The sequence below is a fragment of the Carassius gibelio genome, chromosome A8 (genome assembly GCF_023724105.1).
Source record: "Carassius gibelio isolate Cgi1373 ecotype wild population from Czech Republic chromosome A8, carGib1.2-hapl.c, whole genome shotgun sequence".
Lineage (NCBI taxonomy): Eukaryota > Metazoa > Chordata > Actinopteri > Cypriniformes > Cyprinidae > Carassius > Carassius gibelio.
The window spans coordinates 17,504,112-17,516,482 of NC_068378.1; the positions used below are offsets into that span (position 1 = coordinate 17,504,112).

The following is a 12,371-nucleotide window of genomic DNA, read 5'->3' on the forward strand; positions in this document are numbered from 1 at the left end:
TACATCTGAAAATATAACTCGATATCACAGGCTTAAATCCTGTAATATTGTATATGCTTTTGAGAGAGGGAAAATTAAAAATATGGATGAATTTGAAACTGGCACGTATATCTACGTTACTGACATCTCCACACACAGGACCCCAGTCCATATATATTTATATATATTCATATATCTCTTTTTAGCATCCTCTAACTTAAACAACACTACATCAGCACAGCACTCAGAGGCATTGTGTCATAAACAACCATGCTATTTCTGCACTGAGAACGCATGTGCTTTTCAAAAGACAAAGATTTGAGAAAGAGAACTAAACAAAGTCAACATTTTAAGTCAGGAAGTGTGAAATGCTTTAAGATATACTTGACCATTTTGCTTGCTGGTTGAAATAATGTTGTCCCTCCATGAGTTTGGGAATGATTCTATACTCATGGTAGCCCTGGACGCCCCCCATCGACTCCATCCCACCCATGAAGAAATTAAAAACAACTAAATACCAAACCAAAGACGTCAACATAGAAATGGAACAAACTCTACCAAACCATGACCAACCAGAGGTAAACATTTCCAAGGAACAAATTATGTTGGGCTTTGTGAATTTTTTCCCATATTATTATTATAATTATTATTATATTTGTTTAGGGTCTCTAAATTTGACTAGACCACAGTGGAATAATCCCATTCATATCTTTAGGATATATATATATATATATAATGATATCTATACAGCACAGACAAATACATTCTCTCAAGTTTAGCATTACTATTGTCAACATCATTAACTCAAAATTCATTCATATTCATATTCTTTTTCATATTTTGGTACAGTATTCAAGTGTTTTGAAATCTGATCAAACTTTTTTTATTTGTATACATCACAATAATAAACAGCACATTAAAATCCCTCCTCTCTATCCCCCTTCCGTCTATATGTGATTTGAGATTAGACCCTGTCCCCTTCCCTCTTATCTTTCACAGACGTAAGCACAGACGCACAAACAGGAAGAAGTGTGGGGTTGTGGGTAGGGTTCAGGCATCACACTGCTAGAGTCACATGATCAACTTCTTTCTGCGGAGAGACAGAGAGACAAACCTTTTGAGATTATGCTGATATTAAAATCCTGGCCAATAACCGATAAATGATATACTATTTTATGTAAATAAATAGGAAATTAAATAGTCAAATCTGAAAAGTGATTTTAGACATTACAACATTATAATATACAGTATAAAAAAGAGTATTTAATTTTAAGACATATTTTTTATTTAACAATGAAACAAATAATTTGTGTTTTTAAAGATTAGCTTTAGACAAGCTAAAAGTGTTCTAAAGGCAAAAAAAGGGGGTTAGGCATGATTAAATATCAAATATCGGCCAGTACTAAACCATCAATATCAAAGCATCATCACATCTCCACTCACCTGCAATCTCCCGCTTCCTCAGATATTTCAGCGCTCACATCTGGTTGGAAAAGGAGGTGGGTGCCCCCTGCTGTTCATATCCGCCCTGAACGTAGTCTCCACCCTGATTGTAACCTTGCTGGCTGTAATCGGGCTGGTAGCCACCCTGGGAGCCAGCGTATGGGTCCCGCTGCTCATAACCTCCCTGGGCGAAGGAATCAGGGGCGGGCTGCTTCTCCTGGGCGGGCTGCTGACGCATAAATGGTGCGATGATCCCAGTCTCCTTGAATACAAACCACAGGTTACCTGTCCACAAAATCAGGTTGAGGAAGCCAAAGACCTTGAGAGAGAAAAAATTCAAATAAATAAAGTTAATTCAATTTAAAAGTTTGTTTTAATCTCAAGAGACATTAGAGGAAGATTTTTATCAATAAGAGAATTTCCTGTACAGCCAAGTAGAACTGACTCACCACAGAAGTGTTAAGACCAGACATGACGGGGTCGTGAACTTCACGGCAGTGGTTGCCTTCCTGTTCACAAGCGGGGATAAGTTCTTTAACCTCCTCTGGATCTGTAGCTGTCTTGACATCAGACAAACCCTTCGCCCATGCTGCCGAGCTCACCAGCCACATGAAGGTGAATACACACGTCACACCAAAATCCTGCAAAGACATTATTTATTTAGAATTATATGTAAATATATAGGCTTGTGTTGTATGAAACACTGAGCTGCTACAGTGTCAGTAATAACCAAAATTCAATCTTTATTTAATCACCCTCATGTCATTACAAAAAACCCATGCTAATTATCTTTCTTATTAGTTCATAGTGACCAGGCGCCAATTAGATCCAAGAGAAAACACCAAAGTGGTCCATATCAAGGACATAACAATTTCTTGAAGATTTTTAGAATAGAACAGAACAGTGAAGGAAATGCTAAGTCTAATTATAGTATGGAAGCAATCATTTTGATAATATTTGAAAATACTCTATATGTTCACTCTTATTTGTAAGCCTTAATATGTCAAAAAATAATCACATTCAGTTGGGAATTTCATGAATCGTGTAAATTCTATCATATGTTCAATTCAAAACTGCCAAATTTGTAAAAAAACATTAAATAACAACAACTTAGTGCTCATGTGTCATTGAAGAAAACTCACAATCAGTGGTCCTTTATTGTTCTCACGGTACTTCTCAAAGGCAAAGACATAGACGCTGAGAGCTGCCATGGAATACAGGAATGCAAAAACGCCTATGGTGACAAAGAACTCTGCAGAGGATGAGTAATCCCCAACCAGGAAGAAACGGTCAGTTTGGCCATTCTTGCAAGCAGGGGCATCAAAATACACTTGATGGAGCCTGGAGGAGATACAGGGGAACAGGGTTACTGAGAGAACCATAACACCTTAAACGTTGGACATTTAAGCACATTTACAACTTAACCTAATTAAGAGTGATTATACCACATCTCAGTGGGCTAGAGAAACAGTTAGCTTGGATTATGAACCAAAAGGAAAAGGAGAAACTACATATTTAGTGTACCTGGGATCGCAAACAATCGCCCCGAAGAACTTAAATTTAATAAATCAGGTTTCACACTGAGAAAACCCTTTTTCACACTGGGTACCGAGAAAAATGTTATATATTTTAATAATAATAACAATAAAAATATAGTGAGGGGGCATTTGATCATTTGAAAACCCTGCCAAGTAAAACACCAGAGGGTCTGTAGGGAAGAGTGGGGGAAAACGCCCCCTTACCAAAAGTTAAATGTGTCCAGAATAGTTATCATAGTTTTAGTGACAATGACATGAATTAGAAATCAAGTATGAAAAATGTCCAGAGTTTTCACTTTATTCAGTTTTTAACAAAAATTTAATTCGTCCCAAGGGAGCGTTTTGTCCCCACAGGTGTGGTAAAATGCCCCCAAGTTTGAAAAAGCAATTTGTTTAATACATTACAGAAAAAAAAAATATATATATATATATATATATGCAATTCTGAAAAGATAATTATATTTTTCTTAAATAACACATACTCCCTATCTACAGTCCTTACTATTCTCATATCATATATACAGTGGTTATAGAAAAGAATCACCACCCTTTAAAATAATCACATTTTGTTGCTGTGCAGCCTGAAATGAAGGCAGAGTTTTTGTTTTATCAAGCTGTATTTAATCAGTGCAACTTATATTCCAATTGAAAGACATAACAGCAACATGTCAGAAAAAAAATAAATACAAAATAAAAAAACAGAATCACTGAGTTGGAAAAAGGATCACCCCTCCTAAAAATGACAGGTGTAGCTCATCACCTTCTCAATGGCAAACAAAGCCATTTGAATTTCAGCTGTGGTCATTTTGATTAGCTCAGCATGAAAAGAGATCTCCTGGAGCATTTCAGTTTTTGATAGATCACCTGAAGCAAACATTCAACTATGGGTGGCAAGGCTCTGTCAAAAGATCTCCGGGATAAAGTTGTGGACAGGCACAAGTCAGGAGATGGATAAAAAAAAATGTAATGGGTTTATCAATGTCTAGAAGCACAGTGAAGTCTATTATTAAGAAGTGGAAGGTACAGTATTTGGTATGAGTATGACCCTCCCTGGATCAGGCCGTCACTCCAAACTGGATGAAAGAGCCAAGAGAAAACTGATCAGAGAGGCAACCAAGAGACATATAGCAACTCTGAACCAGTTGCAAGAATTGAATATAAAGAGTGGTCATTGTGTGCATGTGACAACAATATCACAAATTCTCTACATATGTGGCTTGTATGGGAGGGTTGCAAGTAAAAAAACACTCAAAAAAGGCCACATGCAGTCACGGCTGAGCTTTGCCAAAATACACCCTGAAGATTCTGAGGCCACATGGAAAAAGGCGTTATGGTCAGATGAATTATTTGGCCTCAACAACAAATAATATGTCAGGTGGAAATACAATACAGCTCACCATCCAAATAACAGAATTACTACAGTGATGGGGTAAAAATGGGTTAAAATACTATCAAATTCTTGAGAAAAATTTGCTGCTTGTCCATGGGAAGAAGGTTTACCTTCCAACATGACATTGATCCAAAACACACAGAAAAACTGACCACACAGTAGCTGAAGGAGAAAAAGCTAAATGTCTTTGCATGACCTACTGTAGTCAGAGCCCAAATTTAAACCCCATTGAAAATCTGTGGAATGACTTTAAGACCGCAGTCCACAAACCGTCACCATCAAATTGAACTGAACTTGAGCAGTTCTGCAAAGAAGAGTGGACAAATACAGTCTATATGTACAAAGTTAGTAGAGACATATCCCAACAGACTAAAACAACTCATTTCAAGCTGCAAAGAAAAGAAATTAGATTATTTTAAGGGGGTGATTCTTTTCTATACCCACTGCAACTGTGATGTTGTACAAAACAAGTTTATTTAACAACACTTTATTTTCTTACAGCTGAAAATCACTTAATGTGAAATATGTTCTCTCTCAGGTACATCACCAGTGTAAGCTTCATGGAGAATACTTCTATATCACTCTTGTCAACATAGTCTACAGTTACAACAAAAATGTATCTTGACTTTATCTAGTGTTTACTTTGGAAAAAATATATATTTTTTTGGCTTTCCCACACTCTTCCCTACAGCATTAAAAGCTGTTCTTCAAAAAGTAAATACATACTGATGAACAAGCACAACTTAAATATGGCCACACAGGTCTAAAAAGACAGTGCTACCTGAAGGGATACTCAAACTCCACATCTATTTTCAGGTTACTGTCTGATCTGTTTCTGCACTCCACGCTCATCCTGAAGGAGCCGGAGTAGCTCCCACATGTGGAGAATGCAAAGATGGCAAACACCTGGAAAAAAGGTTTATATTTATGCATCTGGGAAGTGTTCAAAAGCATTCAAGTTATACATTTTATCAGTTCATGCATTCAGGTATCAGGCCCACAACCTTTCCATTGCTAGAACCATGCTCTTCTATTTGAGCTACAGGAAGGATAACAAGTGTTTCACATATTTTTGTGACTGAAAAAAAAAATACAGAAAAAAAAATAGAATGCTTTCTATACATTTTCATCTGAGCACTCACATTCACACATCAAACAGGGATGAAATCTGTGAGGACTAGTGCAAATGTGATAGTGTCATATTTGAAATATTAAAATTATTCATTGTAGGAGGTGTGTATGAATACAATTAAAATACAGGCTGAATAAACCAAATGAAAGCATCTTACACCATGTGACACCAACATCCTGACATGGACATAAGCACATTATTTTTGCTTTCAGGATTTAGATTCATAGAGATTACTTATGGACTTATGACTGGTGAAGGACTGAATGGTGAATGGAGCTATTAAATTTCACTGAGATACTCTGCCATCTGTCATAATGCTGAGCTGAGGCTGTGTTATGAACCCAGGGAACATCGCAGGAGACCAAAACAATAGACACACATCAAGCCACAGTAAACCATCCTAAACATAGGCAAACCAACTAAATCGAATGAGGCCAAGAGAACAAAAATATCTCAACAAGGAATGATAAACCAAAGACTGAGGGACCATAGAAATAAATACTAATGTAGTTATTGTACAAACAAAAAGGCCTAAACAAACAATGTTAGAAAAGAAACAATCGCTTAGCCTAACCACCAGACCAGACAAGGTCCAAGCGAGACAATTAAACAATTAGTCAGGCCACACAAGCTACAACAACAACAAAAAAACACCACACAAGACAGACCAAACAAATCAAATCAAATCAGCTCACATTACCAAGCAATCAATCAAAGTCTGATCCCAGACACAAACTAAACTGAGTTTTGTGATTCAGTGAATCAATTAAACTGAGCAAATTCATCAAGCAAAAGATTATCAAATAATTAAGCTTAAATGAGCTTATTATACACAAAAAAGGCAATTTGGAGAATTATAAATGCCTTGTACAAATAGAATGATGCAGACAGGATGCAAATATGCCCTTGTTCGGCATTTTACTACTATGTAGCCTGTTTTTTATGCCATTTTCCACTATGTACAAAGTGAAGAAGCACTGTGTGACCAATAGATGGCACCAATACTCTGCAATTGTGAGTGTTCTCCTAGGTAAGGTGCATTCATGGTGTATATGATGCGTATTCCCTGGTGCAGAATAGGCGTTCTCAATTCATTCCTTTGGTAACAGAAAGCATTGAGAGAATGAGAAATACTAAATTTTATGCAAATGAAGAGTGGAGAACATCATGCTGGGGACATATGTGCTTTAAGGGGTCATATGATGCCATTTAAAATTTTCCTTTATCTTTGGAATGTTACAAGCTCTTGGTGCATAAAGAAGATCTGTAAAGTTACAAAGACTAAAGTCTCACATCCAAAGAAATACTCTTTATAAAACTTAAGAGTCAACCACTCCTACCTAAAACGGCTTCTAACATGCCCCCACATGTCTACGTCACGATGTGGGAAGATTTGCATTACACCGTCCAAATGTTCCCTCAAAGAAAGAATGTGTAACATTTGATTCTCAATTTAGTATTGCTGTTGGCGTCGCCGCCATTGTAGAAATGCTGTGTATTTCATTGTGAAAGCGAAACTACTTTGTTTGGCCTTCCAAAAGAGGACAATATGCACTTTGTGATGCCTAAAGCTGATCAGTGCTGGTCGCTGAGGAAATACATCAACTTGGCATTGTGAATCACTGGATCGGCTTTCACCATGGACAAAGCGGAGTCCAGCATGGGTTCGTCACATGTGGTTGCCCACTGGCCGCTCCTTGGTGGAATTTTATTGTTTTTGTCTTTATCGCACCAGGACACCAGGCATCACAGTATTCTAAGCAGGGTTGCCAGGTTTTTGCAACTAAACCTGCCCAAAACTAGCGCAAAACTAGCCAAGTCGCATTCCGGGGGGTAAAATACATGTTTTTTGCTGGGGATCCTCCAGTAAAATTTGCATTCCAGGGGCCTGATATCACATTATTGGGGTCGCTTTAACCAGTGGACATGAAAAGCAACCTGTGGCAAAAAAAAGTAAAGCCCAATTCTGCAGGAAAACCGAGGACTTGGCAATGCTGATGTTAAGGGGTGTAACATTTCCGTCACAAGCTTGAGGTATCCAGCCAATCAAAATGCACTAGATAGCTGGCCAATGATGTAAATCTTGCTTTTCAGAATAATGAGCTTTGTAAAAATTGACGCAGAAAGCCAGGGCATAGAGGAGCAATAATAATGTACATTATGTGGAAAATAATGTATTTTTAGAAACCTTTAACAACAAAATAGCATTACACCAAATACACAACATAATGTTCTTTTTAGCAATGCCATGGCCCTTTTATACCTCTAGTTCCAGGTCTAAACTAATGGCTGAAGATCATATATGGACCAAAACTAACACACCATCTTATATAGCACACACACACACATACACACACACACACATATAAACTTACCCATTCTAAGACTTTGATGAAGCCCAATGGGACTTTCAGCACCCTGAACTGCCCACCGGCAACCAACTATCAAAAGAACAAAATCGAAAAAAACGTTAGACAGACAGACAGACAGACAGACAGACAGACAGACAGACAGATAGATAGATAGATAGATAGATAGATAGATAGATAGATAGATAGATAGATAGATAGATAGATAGATAGATAGATAGATAGATAGATAGATAGATAGATAGATAGACGTTGTGGATGATGTGACTTCACCACGACGACTCATAACACAAACAGGCCTCTTCTGTATTTATTTTGAAGTGGTAGTGAACCATAAGCATAGGATCCGCTGCTGCATCGTCGAAAAAAAAAACAATGAAAAAAACCCTGTATCAAAATAGCAAAAGGATGAAAAAAAAAACAATATTTTAAGTCATCAATTAATTTTATCTCTGAACCTCGAAGAAAAAGGAATGGAAGGTGAGTCGCAAGGACCTTGTATGGCCATTTTGCCTGCGCGCGCATCACGACCATCCGAAACCAAGAGCTGCTGAACAGCAAGTGATAGAGATTTCTCAAACCCTTTTCAACTCCAAAATCTAACAATAAATAAATAAATTGATGGCGTTCTTCTATAGCAATCTGGAAATTTATTAAATATTGCTCTGAAATTTTACCGTTTCTTTCATTATTATGATATTGGGAAATATTTGCTCTCATCAGACCTGTAGTAGGCTGTAATAGCGATTTTATACGGACAAAGTGACGTAGGAAGGTGCGGTTTCACACGAAACCATTTTCTTTGCCCGTGAGGCTCGTCCTCCTTTAAACACCATGCAAATAAATAAATCGATCAATATAACGATTCAAATCTCCTCTTAACTTAATTTAATTATTCAAATCAATATATAATATTGGCCTACACGTGAATGCAGTTTGCATCACCTGCCAAAAATGTGTATCATATGATGCTCTGTAAATATAAGCATCAATAACCAATTTATGATTGTGTGTCATATTCAGTAGACACAGCTCTCTTGATCCCTACCTATATAATATAATAAAACTAATAATAATAATGACAGAGAAGGGCCTGGGCTCGGAGCTAAAAGTCACACATTAACAGTATTGGAATGGAAGTCAGCTGCCATTTTAAAAGCATATCTACGAGCGCATATGCATTTGATAAAGGGCCTCGTGCATTCGCTTTGGATTGATGTTAGGCTTTTGCACTAAACAAAAGGTAAAATTGCAAAATACAATTTGATATCTTACTAATATATAGGCTATGCGTTTAGTAAATGTATAATTGCATGTATGACAATCCTCTACGAATACATCTAACAAATTTAGCCCTTCATCAGATCTGTTTTAAATATTATAGCCTACTATACTATAATATAAAAACGAAAATATAGCAAGTCACGAAAGAAAGCCACTGGAAATACGGTATCAGTGAACAGACGGACAGCATCAGCAGGGCACCTCTCCCTATAATTATTTTCCACCATCATTTGTAAGCGCATATCTTTATCTGAATGCCTGACTGAAAGACAAACGGAAAACATGTACATTATAAACACGACAAAAATACACTATATCATTTTGATTCCAAATTCCCTACCTGATTTACAACATCCATGTTAGTCGCCTGCTCTTAAGTAGGAGATACAGATATACTCGGTGGGAGGCGAGTGATGGAAGCGGAGCAGCCCACGGAGGGGGAGGGACAATCAACAGAACAGCTTCAGTTGCGTCACGCGCTTGCTTTGAGAAGGCGTTTTTTTTTGTTGCGCCCAGAACGGATGAATCGACCGACGCAGATCGCTATAGAGCAATAAGCCTGTCATATTAACCTGTCATAATTTACGTGCTTCTTCTAGCTCTATCCATCTTCAGTGATGCTCTCAAATATGCGGTGATATTTCCTCTTCTAATGAGTTGTTTGGATGACAGTCTGCTCGCGCTGCAGAGGCCGTAAATTCTGAATGTCACTGGGTGGCAAACTGTTTAACAATCACGTTTCGCAATCGGCAAAGCAAACTGTGGTACACGCCACTACCAAGTGCGATGGGTAACTGGCAAAGCACAGTGTTCCCGGGGGATTGATCACTCAACACCAAATCCACTACGTTAATTGCTGGGATTGAACTAAGTTAGATCATTTCATTTTGTGGAACGCTAATATGCTATTTGGGAAATAGCCTAACGATTCACGAGAGTCTTTAACAACCACAGAAACATCACAGTTATGATAACTCGGTCTACATGAGAGGATGTAGGACTATTTCTGGAGGGACAGTTACTAACTCAGGATTTCACTGCATGGGATAATGGCAAGCTGCAGGCCCATAGATATTTTCATATCTTCAACTATATCTTGTTAAAATTTCCTAATGAACCCAAACTTAATTTATTAAGATCTTTAACAGAGTAAGGAAGGTGTGAATATGATGTTCTCCCTGTGGGAAGAAACCAGAGTTAGAGAAAGAAAAGATGACTCATATACTGTTTTTAGAGATGGTCTAAAATAAACACCCCTGTTTAAAAAAAGAAATGCTAAAACAAGAAAATATTTCATCATACATCTCAGCTAAAGTATTGAAAAAGTTGATCCTCAAGAGCATTTAATATATTAAATAGAGAATTAGAGTCTCTTTAGATTCTTAGAAAGTGACATAAGCACAAAAGTAAGCATTGTGGCTCCAATAGTGAGCATCATATCCACACTCCTACTTCCTCCGTTTGAAGCCCAAAGCACTGTAGCTGTGTTTTTCTCATTGCTAATAAAAACACTAAATAAAGGTTGTCTATGTATGTTACGATTCTCATTGCAGAACTGATGTGCTTTATTATCCCTAGCCTCACTATTGTAAATGAGACTAAGAAATGCTTAATTATGATAAAGAAGTAATGATGCAGTGCATTTTTCATAGATCCAGATGTCTGGATGAAGGGGTGGCACAGTTGCGCTCGAAGGCCAGTTGGGCTAAAGGAAGTGTCCTCCCCCACAATGCACCACTATAATTCAAGCCAGTGGCTTGCAAAGTTGTCTAGTCTCGAATCAGCGTAGAAGTAACAATACAATGCATCAGCATAGCTTATATATATCAGAAAAAAAATGTAAACTGTGGGTCAGGGATGGGCAACTTTAGTCCTGGAGGGCCACTGTCCTGCAGAGTTTAGCTCCCTAGCCCTAATCAAACACAACTGAACAAGTTAATCAGTGTCTTCAAGGTCACTAGAAAGCTTCAGGCAGGTGTATTTGATTATAGGGCTGAAACTAAACTCTACAGGACATCGGCTCTTCATGACCAGGGTTGCCCATACCTGCTGTATTATGAATAATAACCATAAACAGCCTTTACGTAAATGTTCTGTAGCGGTGGCGGGCCTCCAGTTAGACCTAACTAGGTTTTTTCTTTTTTTTTCCCAGTTAGTTAAAATTAAATATTTTTTCGGGCGCCAGACAAGACCAAAATTTGTCAAGTCAATCTATACTATTTTCGTTTTTAGGTTCCCAGATAACTCAAGATAGAGCCCAACTAAAACCCACCAGATACACAATGTACCATACCAGCCACACAAAAACACATACTTTTAAATAACACTCACAACCAGATTCAGTTTTTTCTCAGGTCAAAAGATGTTATTCAAAAATAAAAAAAAAACACAAACAAAATTACAATGTTTCACTTCCCTTCATTTTGACACTTTTTGTTTAGAAGGAAAATAACGAAAAAAGGAAAGAGTACAATAAAGGAAAATAAGGAAATAACAGTCCTTAAATTCTTAAACCAAACAAAAAAAACAAAGAAAAGACAAAAAAAAAAGTCGTAGTCCAAGTTTACACAAAACCCATATTAATCCCGTTGATTGAGCGGGTGTGTGTGTGTGTGTGTGTGTGTGTGTGTGTAAAATCAGCGGCACGAATCAGTCTGCGTTAGGGGCGTCCAGCCAGCTGCTGCATAAACAATGTTATGGGGAAACAAAAGTTAGGACGTTTGAATGTCCGATGTGACTTTACGTAAGGTGCTAAAATCTTAAAGTACCTGCAGCAAGTGAACTGGGTTCATCTGTCGCGCCGATATGCAGATAGGTTGCGACCGGCCGTCATGCGAAACCAATCTTCTTCGGATCGCACCCGGTCTATGCTCACCCACAAATCCCGCACAATAAGCTGCAGCAGCCGCAGTCATGGAGCCGTCAGGTAACACTCAGATTTTCTTTTTTTTGTTTTTTCACACACCCCCTGCTTCCGTTTTGTCCTCCTTATATATCCATTTTCCATACCTCCTCCTAATTAAGGGTAGGGTAAAAGACCTGGCACGGACTTTTTCCATATTGCCACAACATACGTAAATGTTCCTTCTGTCATTTGTTGAGGTCAGAGAAACATCTGGCTGTCTTCAACCTTTCGATAGAGAAAACTTAATATTAAGCATATATTTTTTTCTCAAACAATTTGTGCACCCATTTAATAAACATATCTAGCATATAAAGTGACCCAGGTGGGACTT

General features: G+C 37.8%; 1 protein-coding gene across 1 annotated transcript in view; it reads right to left on the bottom strand.

The window, feature by feature from the left end:
- The window catches only part of LOC128018704 (synaptophysin-like), a 10,556-nt gene extending 962 nt beyond the window's left edge, over nt 1-9,594 (bottom strand). The window contains exons 1-7 of the mRNA XM_052604414.1: nt 9,476-9,594; nt 7,858-7,923; nt 5,132-5,256; nt 2,565-2,763; nt 1,872-2,063; nt 1,423-1,741; nt 1-1,069 (exon numbers count right to left, since the gene is read on the bottom strand). The exon at nt 1-1,069 is cut by the window's left edge and continues 962 nt beyond it. Coding sequence (XP_052460374.1) covers nt 1,457-1,741; nt 1,872-2,063; nt 2,565-2,763; nt 5,132-5,256; nt 7,858-7,923; nt 9,476-9,493 — 885 coding nt within the window. The 5' untranslated portion in view covers nt 9,494-9,594 and the 3' untranslated portion in view covers nt 1-1,069; nt 1,423-1,456. The remainder of the gene's footprint in view (nt 1,070-1,422; nt 1,742-1,871; nt 2,064-2,564; nt 2,764-5,131; nt 5,257-7,857; nt 7,924-9,475) is intronic.
- Between the last annotated feature and the right edge of the window lie 2,777 nt (nt 9,595-12,371).